We start from the raw sequence: 23,119 nt of genomic DNA, 5'->3' as shown, positions 1-23,119 counted from the left end.
CCACAGCTATGACCACAGGCGCATCCGATGCTGCGGGGAAGTGTCTGCCTGTTGTGATTTATTCTGTCCTTTGCCTCTAGTCAGCTTCCCTTACTAAAAAAGGTAAGTAGCAACTCTACTAATATTAAACTATCGATTTTCTTCAAATTGGCTAAGCTGGGGGAAGGCAAAAGCACCACTTAGCCTGGGTTACGGTGCAGACCTCAGCAAGGCAAACCTGTTGGATCGCCAAAACAACACTGATTAATTAAGTTAGTTTTATTTATATAAAAATAAGGAAATTAGGTAAATCTTTATAATTCACTGGTTAGACCCCAGGTGGAGTATTCTAGTCCCCGCCCAACCATCCCATTTAAAACAGTGGCATGTTAGTACTGATATTGCCACCAGCAGGAAAACAAATACAGAAAATAATAAAATTGTTTGTGCTGTGTTGCATAATGGATCTGACAGTGAAGCTCTTTCATATCCACAGAATGTCCAAGTTGCTCATTTATAAAGCTTGTCAGGGTCTGTAATTTTATTCATTCGTGGGTGGCACGGTGGCACAGTGGTTAGCACTGTTGCCTCACAGCGCCAGAGACCCGGGTTCAATTCCCGCCTCAGGTGACTGTGTGGAGTTTGCACATTCTCCCCGTGTCTGCGTGGGTTTCCTCCGGGTGCTCCGGTTTCCTCCCACAGTCCAAAGATGTGCAGGCGAGGTGAATTGGCCATGCTAAATTTCCTGTAGTGTTAGGTATAGGGGTAAATAAAGGGGTATGGGTGGGTTGCGCTTCGGCGGGTCGGTGTGGACTTGTTGGGCCGAAGGGCCTGTTTCCACACTGTAATCTAATCTAATCTACAGTGAAATCCAGACAATTCATTCAGCAACAGCTTAGCAAGTCACAATCATGACAGGGTATTGCACTTACAGTTCTTCCAAACTCTTGACTCCAAACTCATTTTATTAATTTCTCTCTCTTCTTCCTACCAATGAAGGACAGAAAGGATATAATTACTATAGTTATAGTCCCTGAAAATCCTCCATGTTATTACGCAACACAATTCTTGTTTATTCAGTAAAATGCTGAGAATATACAAGTTGGAGAGATATCTATGAAATAATGAGTGTAAAAAGTGATATTCAAGGAACCTCACAAATTGTTCTCATGCAATTTAACAGAATCAGTGCCATGGCATAAAGATTATATAAATATTTAAAATACTTGGAATGAGATGTAGTGCTAAACTACAGAGACTAGGTAGCTCCAGGTTTGATGATTGATGTATGTTGTCAGAGAATGTCAACCATAAGCTCACAGGATGTTACAATGGGCCTTACTGTTGCTGGTCATAATGTGTGCTTAAACACAAGGTGCTGACCTACCCCACAGTCAAATAGCCTATTAACATTCAATGTCCACAGTCACACTATAAAATTGACCACCTGGAGAAGTTAACAAGGCAGCCAAAGGTGAAGATTTTGTTTGAAGTCAGTCACCACCTACAAAAGGGAGGGGGAAATCAAATACTGTACTACTTATTAAAAACTCAGTACTGGGAATTTCTGTGCTTATAGCAGGACCACTGAATATACTTCCTAACAATATTCAATCAGCTGAAGTCATTACTTAATTTCAGTTCAGGACCTTCTGGGTGATGAGCTTAGGGTTCAACTCCTACCTGGCTCAGAGGTGTAGGACAGCATGTACGAGCAAATTGATTTAAATCATTGTGTTACTTTCAGTGTTACTTTTAATTATCTCCTCGCACAACTTGCTTCCAAAATGAATAACCACTGAGATTAGCGATATTTCTCTTTAAAAGCAAGAGAAAACAAAGAATAAGGAAATATGATGTTATTGACCACAATTAAATTTGGAATGGTGGGCGAAGCTTTTTTTTAAAATGCAAGGCCAACTCTTGCCCTTGCTCCCCAGAGAAGTTAACAAAAAGGAGAAATTGCTAGAGAAATTCAGCAGATTTTGCAGCATCTGTGGAGAGACCAGAATTAATATTTCACGCCCAGTGACCCTTCTTCAAAACTGATGGTAGCTAGGAAAAGGTGACGACATGCTGCAGACAAAGGGATAGATAATGGTGAACCGAGGAGAAAGAAATGCTGATAATAGGGAACATTAGTAACTGAAAATGGGCTGGCTTTGAAGAAGGCAGCCCAAATCACAACAGGGTCAGGAGAACGGGGTGGGTAAAGGACATGAAAGGACATGTAGCTCTCACAGCCACATCACACTCCTCAAGGACTGCCTCCAGCTTAGATTCACTCCAGGTGGATTCCAACTGAAGTTTCATCCTTCATGTTTCAAATCCACTCAGGATTACAGATATCTCCATGATAAACAATGTTCCTCAGACAGCTGTTTTCACCACATCCCAAGATCCACTAAATATCATGTGCCATCATACAGACACACACTTGCAACCTTTCACTCTATCAACACCACTTCAAGAACTGTAACACTACATTGGATAAACAGGCAGAAAACTAGCCACTAGGATACATGAACATCAACTAGCCACAAAACAACACGACCCACTCTCACTAGTATCCTTACAATGGATGAGGAATGACACCACTTCAACTGGAACAACACATCCATCCTAGGACAAGCCAAACAGAAACACGCACGAGAATTCCTAGAAGCACGGCATTCCAACCAGAACCCTTTCAACAAAAACATTGACTTGGACCCCATTTACCATCCCCTGAGAAAAAGGGCAGGAAATGACATCACCATGGGAAATGATCTCACCACAGGAAATGACATCACCAACCCAAGGAAACTCAAACATTAAATAGAAAGTGGGCTATACCACCAGTGCTTCTTTCGGAGGCCCATTGAAGAGGTTACCTAGTATGGTGACGTAACATCTGAAAACGAACCTTCCAGTTCAGCGAGCAAACCTACATCCACTACCTCAATGTCTCAGAGCTGCACTGTCCCCCAGTTCCACTTCATTCTTTAGCTCATTTGACCTTCTAACAAGAAAACTTTTCTTTCCTCTTCTTTCACACATTACAGTACACAACCTGCAGCAACTCCGTGATATCTATATCCCTTTGTTCGCTTAACTGCTGTTCTGTCTCTACCTCTCATTTACTCCTTTCCCACCCTTCCACCTCATTCTCTGTCTTCAGAGTATATATCTTTTCCAGCCACCATTAGCTCTGAGGAAGGGTCACTGGATCTGAAACATTAATTGTGGTCTCTCTCCATAGATGCCACTAGAACTATGATTTTTGATTTTTTTTTCAGATTTCTAACCTCTGCAGTTCCTTTTTTAAAAAAAAAATCCCCTTAATTGAATTTATGACCAAAAACTTTCAATACATTAAGTCACTGTTCATGATTTGGTCTCCTCCATATTGGGATGGAGCCTAAACCCAAACTGGGTGACTGCACTGTAGAACACCCCCAACTCAATCCACAAGCATTATCCTGAGTTTTCGTTGATTTGTAACTGTAATTCTCCACTGCCTTATCTGTTCAAGACCTGAGGAGAAAGTGAGGTCTGCAGATGCTGGAGATCAGAGATGGAAATGTGTTGCTGGAAAAGCGCAGCAGGTCAGGCAGCATCTAGGGAACAGGAGAATCGACGTTTCGGGCATTAGCCCTTCTTCAGGAATGTTGAAGACCTGCCTCAGTGTTCCACTGAAGTCCATCAGAAGCTTGACAAACACCTTATCTTTCAACTCACTACCATGTTCAACAATTTCTATTATAACCTCTGCTTGATTCTTGTTCAGTATGTGTTTTTTTCCCCCATTTATTGTTTTACTGGGTTGTCTGGGTCTCTTATTTCCCTTCATGTTTCATTCATAGTCACATTTTATTTGGACATAAAATTCATTTCTTTACCATTTACTCTTTTGCTTTTTTCACTTTTTAAAAATTAATTCATAGAATGTGGCCTGTATGTATTGGAGATCCCTAACTGTCCTTAAGAAGGTTGTGATGAGCACAATCCATTATTGATGGAGGTAGATCCATAGAGCTATTGTGAAAGGACTTCCAGGAATCTGACTCAGCAATATATTTCCAAGGCAGGGGCTTAGGGGGGTACTCGCAGATGGTGGTAATTCCCATATATCTTTTGTCCTTTGAGTTGACAGAAATTATGGGTTGGTCTGTCCCAATTATAGCAGTTGTGGATTTGTATAGGTTCTGTATAAAGAGCCTTGAAAAACCTCTACAGTATATCTTGTAGATGGTACCCACTGCTACCACTGAGTACAGACAGTGAAAGGACTGAATGTTTGTGGATGTGATACCAATCAGGCAGACGGGCTGCGTCCTGGATGGTACCATGCTCGAGTATTGTTGAACCTGCACTCGTCCAGGCAAGTGAGGCGTATGCCATCACATCGTGGGCGGCACGGTGGCACAGTGGTTAGCACTGCTGCCTCACAGCGCTAGAGACCCGGGTTCAATTCCCGTCTCTGGCGACTGACTGTGTGGAGTTTGCACATTCTCCCCGTGTCTGCGTGGGTTTCCTCCGGGTGCTCCGGTTTCCTCCCACAGTCCAAAGATGTGCAGGTTAGGTGAATTGGCCATGCTAAATTGCCCGTAGTGTTAGGTAAGGGGTAAATGTAGGGCTATGGGTGGGTTGCGCTTCGGCAGGGCGGTGTGGACTTGTTGGGCCGAAGGGCCTGTTTCCACACTGTAAGTAATCTAATCTAAACACACTCCTGACTCCCCATAGATGGTGGGCAAGAGGAGAGCTACTCATAAAACAAAGCATCAAGAACTCTTTTGTAACATAATTTCACCTGACCTCAACCTTATCATAGAGCTTTGCTTTTGTTCTTTCTGCCTTTACCCCTTCTATAGGCTTAAAACCTCCTCCAGCACTATTTGTCTTTATCTACGAATGGTCATCTTGACCTGAAATGTTAACTTTGTTTCTGTCTATGGACATTGCCTGACCTGCTGAATATTTCCAGTATCTTTGGTGTTCATTACATTTGGTAGGACACTGACACAAGTATACACTGCACAGGCTACCATGTCTATTCTGTAAATATTAAATCTTAAGGCAACTATTTACTTAATACACAATACGCAGTTCTATCTTGAATCAGAAGAACATGTCAGAAAGCTGCAGCACAGAGAGATTTGAGGTTCTTGTGCATGAATCACAAAGAAAAAAGTTAGCAGCCAAGTTTAAGGGAGGATATATGGAATGTTGCCTTTGATATAAAAGGGAAAAGAGTATAAAAATAGGCAGGTCTTACTGAAATTATACAAGGCACTGGTCAGACTGCAGCTGGAATACAGAGAACTGTTTTGATCCACTTATCTCAAGAAACACATACTGTCACTGAAGGGAATCTGGAGACAGTTCACTAGGTTGATCTTGGGTATGGAGGGATTGTCTTATGAGGGAAGGTTGAGTAAGTTGAGCTTGTACTCAGTAAAGTTTAAGAGAATGAGAGGTAACTGATTGAAATATAAAAGGTTCTTAGGAGTGCTTGACAGGTTGGATATAGAATGGTTGTTCCCCCAGAGGGCTTAATCTCAAAGTAAAACAGAGATGAAGAAGTTTTTTTTTCCCCTGTCAGAGGGTGGTAGAATTCTTCACTGCAGAGGTCTTTAGAAGCTGGGTTCTTAAGTATTTGAAGGCTGGGATAGACACATTTTTAATCAGTAAGGGAAACAAGGGTTTATGGGCATAAGGAATTATCAGATCAGCCTTGATCTCATTGAATAGCAGAGTACATTTGATAGGCTGGATGGCTTATTTTGGTTCCTGCATCTTATGGCCTTGACTACATTATCTAATCAGATTTTCACTGTATATTTGGCACTACCAAGGAATTTAATGTTTTTTCCAACTATTTATGAATATTGATTATCAGTGTTAACATCCAGAATTCCTGGGTGATATACTATCTGGCTTAGATACAGAATAAAGTTGTCCTTTGTATTGATATTGCACCAAACTGCACCCGACTATTGCCAGTTCCACCTCAAGTTCTCATGTGGCTGTCTTAGTAACAAATTTATTAGTTATTTGTTAATAACATAATCAGGTTTGTACAACAGACGAGAATCAGGTGTGAAAGAGAATGATAAAGTTCTCCAACTGGTTGAATCTGAAGCAAAAATACCAAAAGGGCAACTCCTTAATGTGATACCATACAAAACAGCCTCCACACTAAAAATTTACCTTTGCTTGAAGTTCCATTTCAGCATCAGATTCATCCATCCAGCGGTCAAAATCAGGAGCCAAGAATATTGGTTTCTTCTCTTGTTTGGTCAGCCTGTGCCACCATCTATTCTCCATTTTCTTCACTGTTATATTTACCTGTCTTTCTGTGACCTTGAGCTGTAGCTATGAACACATGAATTTTGTTATAAATTTCCTAACAAGGTTACTTACATCACTAATTGAGTTAAAACAAGAGATATATTTATTAAAATTCATACAGTTACACAAAAACAATACAAATAACACATAAAAGAGCAATAGAGAATTTATCTGTCCCTGAAATTATGAACTGTTTACAGATACCACAAGAGTAAGGCAGTTTCCGAATCACCACAGGACATCCTAAACATCACACCATTTGAAGATTTCACACTGATTAGTCACCGTTATATATCCAGTAGTAATTAATTTGTGAGGTTCTTTAAAACCAAATTGCCAAAAAATCTAGATTATTACCAAAAAAAAAGAGTAAACTGGTTCATTAATTTCCTTCAAGGGTCCGAGTCTGACATCTCAACACAATCTGTTTTTTACATAATTCTGTTCTACATCATGACTTAACATCCTCAGTAACTAAGGTTGTGCTAGAAATGTCAGCCTTACCAGCAACACTCACAATCCATGAACATACAAAAACAAGCACTGAACCAATTAGGCCTACGGATTATCGGAAATATTTTAATACTATCCTTGCGACACTGTGGCTCAGTGGTTAGCACTGCTGCCTCACAGCAGCAGGGTCCCAGGTTCAATTCCAGTCTCGGGGCGACTGTCTGCGTGGAGTTTGCGCATTCTCCCAGTGGCTGCGTGGGTTTCCTCCGGGTGCTCTGGTTTCCTCCCACAGTCCAAAGATGTGCAGGTAAGGTGAATTGGCCATGCTAAGTTTCCCATAGTGTTAGGTGCATTAGTCAGAGGGAAATGGGTCTGGGTGGGTCCCTCTTCGGAGGGTCGGTGTAGACTGGTTGGGCCGAAGGGCCTGTTTCCACACTGTAGGGAATCTAATCTAAATGCTGACCTTGATCTTTATACTGACTGATTCCTGTATTACAACCACATTAAAATTAGCTATAAACAGAGACATTGTAGACAATAGTAACTGTCAATAAAGCTATAGTTTCAGAGAATGTACCCACTAATATCACGACTATATAATCATGCTAGGACTGAATCTCCACAGATCAATGTTTAGCAATGCAATCCCCTGGAACCCCAGCTGATTACATTCACACAGTGGCATGTGTTTGTGGTTACAAATAGGAGGAAATAAGTTTCAATTTACAGTCTCCCTGTTGTAACAGTAAGATCAATTGAAAACAGTCAACTTTCTTTTGATACGTTGCTGAAATGTAATCAGTACCAAAGTGTGAAAATGAGCAAAATTTATCGTGACATACCTCAGGATTCACTGGTGCCAAGAATGTAAGATGAAACTCATATGCATTGGCTCCTTTTGCACCATGGCCGTGGGCTGAAGGTAAAACATTGGAATATGATATAAAATATTTTCCAACACCTTTTTCACAGCTGATGTATTATATATTTCAGTCTTAAGATCAGTAATAGTGACTAAACTAGAATGATGATATATTTGGAGCTCTGATAACAAGTTATATCTCTCTCACACTCACCACTTGAAGATATATCTTGGGCTTAAACGAAGCGCTCATTGAGACAGATCATTGTGACTCTGTTAAATGACAAAGTGTTGGCAAGAATTCCCCCACAGATGTATGAGTGAGACACAGGCAAACTGGCATCATGTAAATAAAGTCAAGGAATTAAATTTAAATGCATGGCTCAACGATTGTTGGGTTTCAGTATGAGTCACTAGCACCAGTACTGAAGCTGATGACAGCTGTTCTGTTGGACAGGATTCACTTGAACTGTGCAGAGACCAGTGTACTGGTGAACTGAATAACTAGAGCTGCAGAGAGCGCGTTTTAAACTAATTAGCGAGGAGGGAAGAGAGAGAGAGAGAAGAGAATTGCAATGCTTGGGAAAGAGGAAATACAGACCCATAAACAAAAGAATATGACAACATCACGGCGTCACTATTTAGATAAAAATAATTCAGAGTGGGAAAGGAAGAAACAGAGCAAACAAGCAGAAAAACAACAGCATGCAGGATCAGTGGGAAAACATATTGCAAATAAGTGGCTTTTTACTAATATGCACTTAGTGTTTGGAACAAAATAAATGAATTAACAGTAAAAGTAGAGATTATTATGTATGATCTTATAGCCATTAAGAAGTCACAAGGAGATAAAAAGTTGGGAAGTAAATATACAAGGATGCATGTCTTATTGAAAGGACAGACAGAAAGGAAAGGTTATAGGGTAGCTTTGCTAGAACAAGATGGAGTATGTATGTACGTTAGCAAGATGTGATCTTGAATCATAAGACACACCATGGGTGGGCATGGTGGCTCACAGCGCCAGGGACCCAGGTTCAATTCCTGCCTCGGGCGACTGTCTGTGCGGAGTTTGCATATTCTCCCAGTGTCTGTGGGGGTTTCCTCCAGGTGCTCCAGTTTCCTCCCACAATCCAAAAATGTGCAGGTCAGGTGAATTAGCCACGCTAAATTGCCCGTAGTGTTAGGGGTAAATACAGGGTAGGGGAATGGGTCTGGGTGGGTTACTCTTCGAAGGGTAAGTGTGGACATGTTGTGCCGAAGGGCCAGTTTTCATACTGTAGGGAATCTAATCATCTAATCTAATCAACATGGGTGGAGCCAAGAAATAACAAGGGGAAGATGAGACTGGCAGTAGTAGTCTACAGGCTGGGGTTATTTTCCCTGGAGCAGAGGCTAAGGGCTGACCTTAGAGAGGTTTATAAAATTACGAGACACATAAGGTAGCGCGTGCATGGAACAAGCTGGCAGAAGAAGGGTTGGAAGCTGGTACAATTACAATATTTAAAAAGATATCTGGCAGGGTATATGAACAGGAAGGGTTTAGAGGGATATAGGCCAAATGCTGGCAAATTGGACCAGGTCAGATTGGGATGGGATGTCTGGTCAGCTCAGTCAAGTTGAACTGAAGGGTCTGTTTCTGTACTTTATGACTTTATAACTCTATTTTGGATCTGGTCATTTGTAGTCAAGTAGGTTTAAAAAACCTCAAGGTAAAAGATAGCCTAACCTGGTAAAAATTTTGCGTACAGATTTGAGAGAGAGAGAGAGAGAAATTTGGGTCAGAAACAGCTGTTAAACTTAGATGAGAGTAATTATTCAGGAATGAGAGTCAAGTTAGTTGGCGTGGACTGGGAAATGATTTTGCTAAAAAGATGTTTGATGAATAATGATAGACATTTAAGAAAATTATTCATGACTCACAAGAACAATATGTGCAAATGAGGAAGAATATTCTAGCAAAGGGATGAAACAACCTTGGTTAACCAAGGAAGTTAAGAAAGCATCAAATTGAAAGAAAAACATACAATATGGCAAAGATTAGTGGTAAACCAGAGGATTGGAAAAGCTTTGGATACTTATAAAAGAGGACCAAAAATAATAAACTCAATAAGCTATTGAGGGTAAACTAGCAAATAATATCAAAATAGACAGCAAGAGCTTCTCTGAATATATAAAGAGAGAATTGCTGAAATGCATAAAGGCCCCTTATGTAATGAGGATGGGGAAATATTAATGGGGAATCAGAAAATAGCAGAGAAGATGAATAAATACTTTGCATCAATCTACACAGTAAAAGACACTAACAACATTACAAAAATATTAAATAATTAATCAAGGTGCAAAAGGGGAAGAGGAAAATAATACAATAACTATCACTATAGTAGATGTACTCTGAAACTAATTAGGCTTACGATCAGTAAGTCCCCTGGATCAATTGGTTTGCTTTCTAGTATAACAAAGGAAAAGCAACAAAGATTGTCGACTCTCTGGCAGACCTGCTGAAATTTTTCAGCAATTTCTGTTTTTATTTCTGATTTCCAGCATCCGCAACTTTTGAATTTTTTGTATACTGACGAATATATATCCGATTGCAAAACATTAACTGTTTTTTTCCCCAACAGATGCTGCCAGACCTGCAGCATTTCTCTAGTATTGTGCGTTTTTATTTCATGTAACGACAGGCTAGTTGGCATAACATCTGTCATTGGGAAAAAGGCAAAAACAGTCCATTAAAAGCTTGTGACTTAGGTTTGTATTTCCTAGTTCCTCAGCCTGTCTCCTGTGAAGGGAAATCCCTCACAAGCAAAATTTAGTGCAATTTGGGACGCAAACTGCAAGTAATTTCAAATAAAAGTAGATTTCATGAATTGAAGGACAGAAGGTAACAGATAAAGTGGATAAAAGGGAAACCTGTACTTAGGTTTCCAGTCAGCATTTCAAAAGTTGCTACAGCAATGATTAGCGTGCAAAATAAGAGCTTATATTGGATGCAGATACATGTGAGGATTTGGGTGGGGTGGGGGAGGAAGGAGAGAGATATACGTATAAACAAATAGTCGGCATAATCAGAACAATTTGTTTGTAACAAGGTCCTATCAGCAGCTCAAGGCCAGTACAGTTTGAACCGTACAAAAAAAAGTGCCTTTTCTTGGCTAGGAAAATAACATTTATTTATTATTTAAAAAAAACAAATTGCTGGAAAAGCTCAGCAAGTCTGAAAGTACCTGTGAAGAGAAATCAGAATTAACATTTCAGATCCAGTGATCCCTCCTCAGAACTTATAACATATTTATAATCCAGGCATTTGTGTTTTGACTAATTACACAACAGAAAAGGATCAGCATGATAATCCTACCTTTGAATGAAAGAGTATTTTCAGTGACATTGAGATCAGGTTTCTGTTAAAAGAGAGGACAAGTCACCAGTTAAACTGACAGAATTTTTAAAATATTTATTGTTGCCTGAACTCTCTACCAGAGCACTTTAACAAAAAGTCTAGATTAGAGTGGTGCTGGGGTAAGGTTGGGGGAGGGGAAATGGACTTCACCATTTTTCTCATTTCCCCTTCCCCAACCTTACCCCAGTTCCAACCTTCCAGGTCAGCACCAATCTCATGGCCTGTCCTACCTGCCAATCCTCCTTCCTATCTATCCACTCCACTTTCCTCTCTTACCTTCACCCCCACCTCCATCCACCTATTGTACTCTTGGCTACCTTCTCCCCAGCCCCAACCCCTTCCCATTTATCTCTCCAACCCAGAGGCTCCCTGCCTTCATTCCTGATGAAGGGCTTTTGCCCGAAACATCGATCTTCCTGCTCCATGATGCTGCTTGACTTGCTGTGCTTTTCCAGCACCACTCTAATCTAGATTCTGATCTCCAGCATCTGCAGTCCTCACTTTTGCTTACTTTAACAAAAACACAATTATAAACTTACTATTCAATTATTCAACAGGCAACCAAAAAATCATTTACATAATATTTATGTACATTTAGTCCTTTGTTTTTTTTAGGGGGGGGGGGGGTGGGGAGATGGGAAATGGACTTCCTGCAGATAATGAAAACACAGATATCACATAGGACCATGCAATCAGTTTACCAAAGACAATGGATATAAAAGGTGTCTGGGACCAACTTTGTGACTACATGGACCCACGGGTATCAAATCAGTGGATAACAAGCAATGCGTAAAAATCAGGACAAAACAAGCAAATACTTTAAATTAAGGTTTCATCAGTGCCCTTATAGGGTGATGCATTCTTGTTAATCTCTGGAAGGTTAGAAGAGGTGCAAGGCACTGGACGTGTAAGACAACAAGAGATTGAAATGACCTCGAAAACAAAGTCTCCGGGAAATTAAAATTTTCTCAAATATTATTTCTTATAGTCTTGAATAATTATTTACATAAAATAATTATACATTGGTCTTGATATTATGATAGGTGACATGATTGCTCTTTAAATCAGCAGAATCCATATAAATTTAGAAGAAATTAAAGTTAAACAGCTTGGGCAAAGGCTTATGCCAAAAATTATTTTGCATGTCACAGAAGTTAGTGTTGAGACTCAAATCTGTTCTCCGAAACACCCCTTTCACTATTTGAACAACACAGTGATTTTAGTCTGCTAATTCATCACTCAGAATTCACATTTTGGCATCACAAAGGACAGTTGACCACACACCAATTCATTCCTGATGAAGAGCTTATGCCCAAAACGTCAACTCTCCTGCTCCTTGGATGCTGCCTGACCTGCTGTGCTTTTCCAATGCCACACTTTTCAACATACATCAATTGTTTAAATTAGAACACAGTGACAAATTTGAGCCAGACGTCGGGGACCCAGTCAGTTACATATTAGGTACAAAAACAATGATTAAGAATCCGATAAATCAAACTTTCAATTTATCTGAAGATATACGACTCCCTTTATTGTAGCAATCTAAATGAGGGGCCTGGCTAATATTTCTTAATCTAATTGTCACACAGGGTTGCATTTAGTGAGGGAAAGAGACAACTTCTATATTAGAAGTATCGGTGTAAAAAAGGGTGGCACGGTGGCTCAGTGGTTAGCACTGCTGCCTCACAGCAGCAGGGGGGTCCCACGTTCAATTCCAGCCTCGGGTGACTATCTGTGTGGAGTTTGCACATTCTCCCAGTGTCTGCGAGGGTATCCTCCAGGTGCTCCAGTTTCCTTCCACAGTCCAAAGGATGTGCAGGTGAACTGGCCATGCTAAATTGCCTGTAGTGTTAGGTGCATTAGTCAGAGGGAAATGGGACTGGGTGGGTTACTCTTTGGAGGGTCAGTCTGGACCAAAGGGCCTGTTCCACACTGTAGGGAATCTAATCTAATTTCAATCTGGTTCTTCCTTTTCCAAAAGGAAACATCTGGTTTCTCCTCGTTGACCAAATTTTCCGTGTACAGAATATTCCTATTCTTACTCCACGTACTGAAGCTTACAAATGGTGCTTTGCCAGCCATGATTATACATATTTGTTATCATTCGTTTCATTTTTTAAACACAGGGCCTGGCATTTCAATTAGATCCGCTGATATTGACAGCAAAAATATCCTAAAATCTGCCAGACAAATGCAAACATTGAGGAATTTCAAATGTCAGTTACATCTGATACAAATTGACTTACATAATCTTTGAATTAGTTTAGAGAAAACAGCCTGACCCACAAGAGTCAGACCCTCAGGTCAAATTAATTACCATGAGGATTTTCTACAACCGTACAGGCCAGCGGGGTTTTAAGGAGACTCTTGGTAATAAGTAACAAAAACAGAATTTACTGGAGAAACTTAGATCTGGCACCGTCTGTGGACAGAAAGCACAATTAATGTTTCAAGTCTAATCATCTTCAATACTGGTCATTGGACTCAAAATGTTAACTCTTTTCTCTCCACGGATGCTGCCAGATTTGCTGAATTTCACCAACAATTTCTGTTTTTGTTTCAGACCTTCAGCATACATAGGTCTTCATTTTATTTTACTCTGGTATTAAGTTTGTCTTTAGTTACAATGAGTTAGATAGGCATGCTTTAAAAGCTTTTAGATATTGTTTTTTAATTTCTAACTACAACATACCAAACAAACTAGTAAGTGGTCTTATACACTATAGCCTTCTGAAATAATTTTCAACTAATTTAAAATCGGGTTACTCACATGACTTTTTTGCAGTAAAGCTGTGCCTAGTTACCACTCAAATTTATCATTATGTGTGGTGATCTACAATATGTATAAACAGAAATTAACAGAATTTTGAATGCAGTTGGTGTCTGGGTCATCTATTTTCCAAAGCTGAAACTCATTGCTTAATATTCGGTTTCAGAGGATTACATTGGGTAGACAGTGAAAGTCTTTTTCCTAGGATGATGACATCAGCTTGTATGAGGGGGCATAACCACAAATTGAGGGGTGATAGATTTAAGACAGATGTCAGAGGCAGGTTCTTTACTCAGACAGTGGTAAGGGTGTGGAATGCCCTACCTACCAATGTAGTTAGCTCAGCCACATTAGGGAGATTTAAACAATCCTTGAATAAGCACATGGATGATGATGGGATAGCGTAGGGGGACGAGCTGAGAATAGTCCACAGGTCGGCGCAACATTGAGGGCCGAAGGGCCTGTTCTGTGCTGTATTGTTCTATGTTCTACATTAAATTATTTTTTGCATGTTTTATCTCTCCTATACATGTGGTCTGAGATTATGATAACCAAATGTGAAAGCACATAATACCTGTACTGTCAGCAAGTGTGGTTGGCCAGGGTAGGATTTTCATAACTGGAAAACCTTGCCTCCAATTTCACTAGTGAAATCATTCTTTACACCTCATTCTCTTTTTGAATAAGCTAAACAGCGAGTAACACAGGACCTGACAATGGTTGATGTGTGCTTTGAATATCAATATTGATATTAACTTTGTGGTGAATTTTCAGTTTTTTGGCCAGGAGGTTTGATGGTGCTGAAGGATTAATTCCTCAAAGTCTGTGTGTAAAATACTAGATATAAGTTTGATGACAGAAAGTCAATGCAAAGGATCCAGAAGTTTAAAGAGGTGCAGAAAATGGTGCATTAAACACGAGCACTCTGCTTCTGTTTGTAGAGTTTTAGGTTGAAGTATTAAAGAGCCATAGTCGCTGGGTTCCTTCATTGCAAAGTAAATAATTGAAAATAATTTACAAAATACAATCAAAAGGTCCTAGTAAATGCTCAATTTTTAAAGTTAACATTACTTTGTTGTCTCTCTCTCTCCTTTCAGGGACCAAGTTCCAATATTCAGCTGCTGTTGTGATTCTAGTTGTAGTCTACTGAGAGAGGAACCAACTGGGTTGAGGCAGAGTTTTGTATAATACTATCCATGCAGTGACAATCCCATCACTCATACTTATCTTTGGGAGGACATGTGTACAGCAGGATGTGCAATGAGAACAATTAGCAAGTAGAAGATAGGAAATGTGATATTAATTCAATTAGTTTATTAATTGTTGTAATATAGAATGCACAGCCAGGAACAAATTCAACAATTTTCAAAAGGGAACCAGCTAAGCAATTGAAAAGAAAGCATTTGCAAGGTCATTGGCAAAGACTAAGAAAGTGGGATTAAATAGATAATTCTTCCAAAGAACTGGTAGAGGTACAACAGTCTGAATGGCCATCGTCAGCACAGTATGACTGAAATTACAATATCATGTAGACAATGTCTGGAGGATCCCCTTGTGAACCTTCTCTCATTGTTGGGAAATAAAATTGCTGTGGACTCTTCATCTGAAATCCATTTACAGTTGAAAACAACCAGTTAGCTAACCTCAGCTGCAGGTCCCACAAAAGATCATTCATCCAACTGGTCCAAGATATTAATATACAGACAATTACCCTTTTCAAATTCTTTGTCGCTCATGTCAAAGGCTCAAGTAGCTGATGTCTTGTGATCAGCGTTGGATACTAAAGTGAATCCTCAATCATCTTATTAAAATCACCAGATGTCAATCTTCTCATTAGCTAAATATAGGACATGTCTGTGATGGACTGATTTTTATTTTGCTAATTACTGAACTGTATCAAACTTACGCTGTTAGGAATAGTTGGAAATGTCAAGTTAAAGAAGGCAACTGGCTGAGGGTGCCAGATTGGATAAGCTCTAACTTTGGAAACAGATTGAAAGAGAAAAGCAGGGATGTGGATAGAAATTGCTGTGCCTTCACTGAAACATGATGTTCCAGTATTGGGTTCTGTTGCCCTTACAGAGACTGTGGCACATCATAGATCTTTTAGCCAGATAGTTCTACGTCATCACTATGTTCCACTCAAGTTTATGCAGATCAGACTCTGTTTTACAATCCGCCATTCTCATTGAGCAATTCACTGAACATTTGGAGAAGCAAACAGCTCCCCTGAAAATGGGGCACAAGCAGAATATGTGGATTCAGGAATTAACAAAGTGACATGGCTACTCCACTAACTAATCTTCTACATTCATCTGACATTTATGTGAAAACAGTAAATTTAGGCCAGCAGCTTGACATATTGAAGAATTAATCTACTCGAGCTAAAATGCAAATCAATTCAGATTATTAAAGTACAAGAAAAAGATACACATTAGCATCGATTGGTCACATGAAGACATTCTAAGTGTTTCACAGATAGTGATTACATTTGAAGTATAGCAACCTTTCATGAAACCACATGATGTGGTCATTTGGCTCATCATGCCTGTACGTTTCTTTTAAAGCAGGGAACCAAAATAAATAGAAAAGTCTCACAAACAGCACCAACCTGCTAGGTGCAGACACATCTCTCCATGATAGTATCAGTGAGAGTGACCAATGCACAATCCTTGTGGAGACAAAGTCCCGCCTTCACACTGAGAAAACCTTCGTTGTGTTGTGTGGCACTCCCACTGTGCTAAATGGGACAGATTTCAAACAGATCAAGCAGCGTAATACTGAGTATTCCCATGAGGCTCTGTGGGCTATCAACAGCAGCAGAATTATACTCCAGCACAATCTGTTACCTCATATGCCAGCATATCCCTCACTCAACCATTACCATCAAGCCAGGGGGTCAACCCTAGCTCAATGGAGTGTGCAGCAGGTCATGCTGGGAGCAGCACCAAGTACACCTGAAGATAAGGTGTCAACCTGTTGAAGCCACCAAACAGGGTTATTTGCATGGCAAACATCATAAGCAGTAAGTGATAGACAGAGCTAAGCAATCTCATAACCAATATAGATCAGATCTAAGCTCCTGCAGTCCTGCAACAGTTGTGAATGGTAGTGGACAATTAAACAACTCACTGGAGGAGGCAGCTCCACAAATATCCCCTTCCTCAATGATGGAAGATCCCAGTACATCAGTGTAAAAAATAAAGCTGAAGGCTTTCGCAGCAATTTTCAGCCAGAAGTGTCGAGTGGTTGACTCATGTCAGCCTCCTCCAGTGGTCCCCACCATTACAGATACCAGTCTTCAGCCAATTTGATTCACTCTACATGACATCAGGAAATGGTTACAGACACTGATTACTGCATTGCCTACATTCTGGCAATAGTACTGAAGACTTGTGCTCTCCTAGCCAAGCTCTTCCAGTACAGTTACAACACTGGTATTGACCCAACAATATGGAAAATTGCCCTGGTTATGTCCTGTACACAAAAAAGCAGGACAAATCCAATTCAGCCAGTTACCACCACCCCATCAGTCTACTATGGATTGTCAGTAAAGTGATGGAAGAGTTCACTAATAGTGCTAACAAGCAGTACCTGCTCAGCAATAACCTGCTCAGTGATGACCAGTTTGGGTGCTGCAAGGGCACTCTGCTCCTGACTTAATTAGAGCCTTGGTTCAAACATGGACAAAAGAGCTGAATTCCAGAGGGGAGGGGAGAGTGTCAGCCCTTGACATCAGAGCTCCATTTAACCAAGGGTTGCAACTAGGAGTCCTAGCAAAACTGGAATCAATGGGTATCGGGGCAAACCCTGGTGGTTGGAGTCAAACCGGACACATAGGAAGATAGTTGTGGTTGTTGGAGGTCAGTCATTTCAGTTCCAAGACATCTCTGTACGAGTTATTAAAATTAGTATCCTAGGTCCAACCATCTTCAATTATTTCATCAATGACCTTCCCTCCTTCATAAGGTCAGAAGTGGGATGTTCACTGATGATTGCACAATGTTCAGAACCATTCAGAACTCCTCAGATACTGAAGCAGTCCATGTCCAAATGCAACAAGATCTAAACAACATCTTGGGCTGACAAGTCGCAAGTAACATTCCTGCCACACAAATACCATCTCCAATAAGAGACATTTTAACCAGCACCCCCCTGACACTCAATGATGTTACAATCACTGAATCCCCCACGATCAGCATCCTGGGGTTATCATTAACCAGAAACTCAACTGGACTCACCACATAATGAGGCTACAAGCACAGGTCAGAGGCTAGGAATCTTGTCGCTAGTAACTCACCTCCTGACTCCCCAAAGCTTGTCCACAAGGCACAAGTCAGAAGCATGATGGAATACTCTTCACATGTCTGGATGAATGCAACTCCAACAACACTCAAGAAGCTTGACACCAGCCATGACAAAGCAGTCCACATATCTGGCACTACATCCACAAGCACCCATTCCCTCCACCACCAATGCTCAGTAGCATCTTGTACCATCTACAAGATGGACTGCAGAAATTCACTAAAGATCCTCACACAGTACCTTCCAAATCCACAGCCACTTCCACCTAAAAGGACAGGTGAACAATACCACCTCCAAGTTCCTCTCCATGCCACTCACCATCCTGACTTGGAAATATATCATTATTCCTTCATGTTGCTGGGTCAAATCCTGCAATCCCCTTCCTAATGGCATTGAGAGTTAACTCACAGCAGGTGGACTGCAGAGGTTCAAGGCAGCTAACCACCACCTTCTCTGAGGCAATAAATGCTGGCCAGCCAGCGATGCCACATCCCACAAATGAATCCCACAAAAATAAATGGCTAACAGAATTTGTTTTTGTGATGTTATTTAAGGGTCAAAGGTTGATCTTACTCTTCTTCATGGAATTATTTACATTCTTCTGACAGATGACACCTCTGACAGAATCCCAATCCATCAGCACTGTGACTGGCTGAATTGTGAGCGAACCTATTGAGCAAGGCTTGATCCCACAGCTTTTGCATCAGAGCCAAAATTGACATTGAAACAATGGTCAACAACCATTAAAACAGACTTGGAGTTAAAAGAAAGATTATTGTGAACTAGAATTATCAATTTCATCATCAGATTAGATTAGATTACATTACAGTGTGGAAACAGGCCCTTCGGCCCAACAAGTCCACACCGACCCGCCGAAGCGCAACCCACCCATACCCCTACATTTACCCCTTACCTAACACTACGGGCGATTTAGTATGGCCAATTCACCTGACCCGCACATCTTTGGACTGTGGGAGGAAACCGGAGCACCCGGAGGAAACCCACGCAGACACGGGGAGAATGTGCAAACTCCACACAGTGGGTCGCCTGAGGCTGGAATTGAACCTGGGTCTCAGGCGCTGTGAGGCAGCAGTGCTAACCACTGTGCCACCGTGCCGCCAGTATCTTAAAAACCATCCACTCCCTGGGTCCACCTCTAACTCTGCTATAAACATTTCATACAGCTCTCATCTACAGACTCAACTCAACTCTGCCTGGCCCCCAACTATCCGTGAATTCCAGCTCAACCAGAACTCAATTACTTACAATCAATCTTACAACGATCTCATTTATCCATCACCGCATACTTCCTAACCCATTTTAAAACTTCATCTTTGCAATTAAATTTCTCCATGGCTGCACCTCCCTACCACACCCCCAAACAACAGTACGCTCCAGATAACTCTGTCTTTGTAATTGCCCTCATTTAAGTTTAGCACATTTGTTTCTGACCCAAATTTCTCACTCTCTGACTGCATGCTAAATTTACCATGTTATAGTCACTGTTTCCTATGGGTTCTTTTACTCTGAGATCAAGAGAAATAAAGACAACCCTAGTGATTATAGACCAGTGAGCCTTACTTCAGTTGTGGGTAAAATGTTGGAAACGTTAGAAGTGAGGACTGCAGATGCTGGAGATCGGAGTCAAGAGTGTGGTGCTGGAAAAGCACAGCAAGTCAAGCAGCATCTGAGAAGCTGGAGAATCGACGCTTCAGGCATCAACGATTCCTGATGAAGGGCTTACGCCCGAAACTTTGATTCTTCTGCTCCTCGGATGCTGCCTGACCTGCTGTGCTTTACCAGCATATTCTCAACACAAAAGGTTAGAAGAGAAAGGATTTATAATCATCTAGAAAAAGGAAGAAGTTGCTTAGGGATAGTCAACACGGTTTTGTGAAGGGTAGGTCGTGCCTCACTAACCTTATTGAGTACTTTGAGAAGGTGACCAAACAGGTAGGTGAGGATAAAGTGGCTGCTATGGTGTATATGGATTTCAGCAAGGCTTTTTATAAGATTCCCCAGGGTAAGCTATTACACAAAATTTGGAGGCATGGAATTGAGGGTGATTTAGCCGTTTGGATCAGAAATTGGCTAGCTGAAAAAAGACAGAGGGTGGTGGTTGATGGGAAATTTTCATCCTGAAGTGCAGTTACTAGCAGTGTACCAAAAGGACCTATTTTGGGGACTCTGCTGTCTGTCATTTTACAAATGATCTGGATGAGGTTGTAGAAGGATGGTTTAGGAAATTTGCAGATGACAGCAAGATTGGTAGAGTTGTGAATAGTCCCGAAGGATGTCGTGGGTTACAGAGGGACATAGATAAGCTGCAAAGCTGGGATGAGAGGTGGCAAAATAGAGTTTAATGCAGAAAAGTGTGAGGTGATTCACTTTGGAAGGAGCAACAGGAGTAAAGAGTACTGGGCTAATGGTAAGATTCTTGGTAATTTAGATGAACAGAGAGATCTCTGTGTCAATGTACATAGATCCCTGAAAGTTGTCATCTATTGATAGAGTTGTTAAGAAGGCATACGTTGTGTTAGCTTTTATTCGTAGAGGGATTGAGGTCATGTTGCAGCTGTACAAAACTCTGGTATGGCCGCACTTGGAGTATTGCGTACAGTTCTGGTCACTGCATTATAGGAAGGACGTGAAAGCTTTGGAAAGGGTTCAGAAGAGATTTACTAGGATGTTGCATGGTATGGAGGGAAGGTCTTACAAGGAAAGGCTGAGGGAACTGAGGCTGTTTTCTTTGGAAAGAAGAAGGTGACAGGTGACTTACTCGAAATGTAGAAGATAATCAGAGAGTTAGATAATGTGCCTTTTTCCTCAGACAGTGAAGGCTAACACGAGGGGACATACAGTTAGGATAGATTTTAGGGGTAGTTTCTTCACTCAGAGCAGTAGGGGCGTGGAACAACCTCCCTGCAACAGTAGTAGAAATGACATTTAAATGGGCTTTGGACGTACATATGGATAATAACGGAACAGTGTTGGTTAGATGGGCATCAGATTATTTTCACAGGTCGTCGCAACATCGAGGGCCAAAGGACCTGTACTGCACTGTAACATTCTATGTTCTATATTCTATCTGGATTCTACATCTTCGGATCGAAGATCATTTCTTGCTATTATACATATTCTAACCCTTAGATCCGTACAAGGTCTTAAATTAGATACAACCATACAGAGATAAATATGGGCATCAGAGCACAGTTTGGATTTAGTCACAGAGATGTACAGCATGGAAACAGACCCTTCGGTCCAACCTGTCCATGCTGACCAGATATTTTTGTAATACAGTTCAGTCTGAATAATCTTGACTATACTGCTTTCATATTAATTGTTTGCTGGAAATAGCTATTCAATAGTATCACTTCCTATATTCCCATGGTCACGAACAGATTTACATGACTCTATTCTATATCCAATATTTCATATTCCAAAGTACATTATATTAACCTTAGATTAAAATTAATCTCCTACTCTTGACCTCATCAATCAAACTGGTCCAAATCCTATTTAATGCCAACCTTCCTTAGATTTATCATCTGTCACATTACTTGGTGTCATCAACAAATCCAGTATTATAACCATTACCCACTTCTGCACCATTATAGAAATTACAAGTCTGTTGCCAATTTGGGAAGTTATCTTACTCTGTGCATCTCACACCATTGATTAAGTTTTAAGAATTACAGGTCCAACTTCAAAGTAAATCCATCTGACAAAATAAGGAAAATTATCTCCTGATTTTACTCGTCATACAGGCTATCTCACCTCACTGTTTGTCAGAGCACTGACCCTTAACCCACCCCTCAGTCTAATTCACCAGCTCTCACCCTAACCCATTCCATTAGTCCCTATGCAACCATCTAAACTACTCACATCCCAATTCCCAGAAATTCACGTCAGATTCACATGCTCTAATCACCTGTAGCCTTATATAGTTTACACTCCTAGATTTTTTTATTCCCAAATCATCACAATTCCCATGTTCAATCTGAGTTCCATCATTCCAAATCCCTATTCCCAATATCACAGCCCCATTCTAATCACATCAACTTCATTCCCATTTTCCCCATTTCATAATTTCCAATGTCCAGCCCCCAATCCCAATGCCCTAGCCCCATTCACATTCCCCCAGCCACAAACTGAATCTGAATCTGAATCCCAATCCCAAATCCCAATCCCAAATCCCATGTCCAATAAACCATTCCCCAATCTCTTCATGCTCAATCCTTTATTCCGATCTCCCCATTCCCCCAATCCCATTGCCCTCACTCCCACCTGGACTCCGCTCAGGTCCACCCTCAGATACAGCTCCTGGTGTCTCTGTGCCCAGTAAACATGAGGGGTCAGGCTCGGGCTCGGGCTCGGGCCGGGGCCGGGGCCGGGGCCTAGACCCAGGCCCGGCGGATGATGCTGCTGCCCCTCCATCCCCAGAGCTCGGTGCCGCCGGCCTCCGGTTCAGGATCGCGCTGCCTCTTTTTGCTGGAACAATCTGCACGGCGGCCGTGCGCGCAACCCGTGCCGTGCCGGGGACGTGCGTGCCGCCGCGCCGGGAACGCGGGCCAGGTTACGCGCATGGCGCTGCTGTCCCCGGACGGGGAGCTCACCCTCGTGGATTTTCCAGACACTCCCGCCACTCCGCACAACAGCGGGAAGAAATTAAACAAAATCATCCTTCTTTTGCCATTGATGACTTCAAATAAGTTTATATGGAGAAAAGTAAACTTGTTTAATCCAGTGGGTTATGGAAGATCATCTTGGTGGGCGGCACGGTGGCACAGTGGTTAGCACTGCTGCCTCACAGCATCAGAGACCCGGGTTCAATTCCCGCCTCAGGCGACTGACTGTGTGGAGTTTGCACGTTCTCCCCGTGTCTGCGTGGGTTTCCTCCGGGTGCTCCGGTTTCCTCCCACAGTCCAAAGATGTGCAGGTCAGGTGAATTGGCCATGCTAAATTGCCCGTAGTGTTAGGTAAGGGGTAAATGTAGGGGTATGGGTGGGTTGCGCTTCGG

General features: G+C 41.4%; 1 protein-coding gene across 1 annotated transcript in view; it reads right to left on the bottom strand.

Annotated features, from left to right (window-relative positions):
* The window catches only part of hacd3 (3-hydroxyacyl-CoA dehydratase 3), a 40,557-nt gene extending 17,984 nt beyond the window's left edge, over positions 1 to 22,573 (bottom strand). The window contains exons 1-5 of the mRNA XM_043674597.2: positions 22,387 to 22,573; positions 10,983 to 11,025; positions 7,608 to 7,681; positions 6,172 to 6,336; positions 912 to 966 (exon numbers count right to left, since the gene is read on the bottom strand). Of these exons, the coding sequence (XP_043530532.2) occupies positions 912 to 966; positions 6,172 to 6,336; positions 7,608 to 7,681; positions 10,983 to 11,025; positions 22,387 to 22,536 (487 nt within the window). The 5' untranslated portion in view covers positions 22,537 to 22,573. The remainder of the gene's footprint in view (positions 1 to 911; positions 967 to 6,171; positions 6,337 to 7,607; positions 7,682 to 10,982; positions 11,026 to 22,386) is intronic.
* Between the last annotated feature and the right edge of the window lie 546 nt (positions 22,574 to 23,119).

The sequence above is a fragment of the Chiloscyllium plagiosum genome, unplaced genomic scaffold (assembly GCF_037043375.1).
Source record: "Chiloscyllium plagiosum isolate Xiang-an unplaced genomic scaffold, Cpla_swu_hap1 HiC_scaffold_39, whole genome shotgun sequence".
Classification (NCBI taxonomy): Eukaryota; Metazoa; Chordata; class Chondrichthyes; order Orectolobiformes; family Hemiscylliidae; genus Chiloscyllium; species Chiloscyllium plagiosum.
The sequence above is the reverse complement of the archived record's forward strand: the minus strand, read 5'-3'. Positions and strand labels throughout refer to the sequence as shown.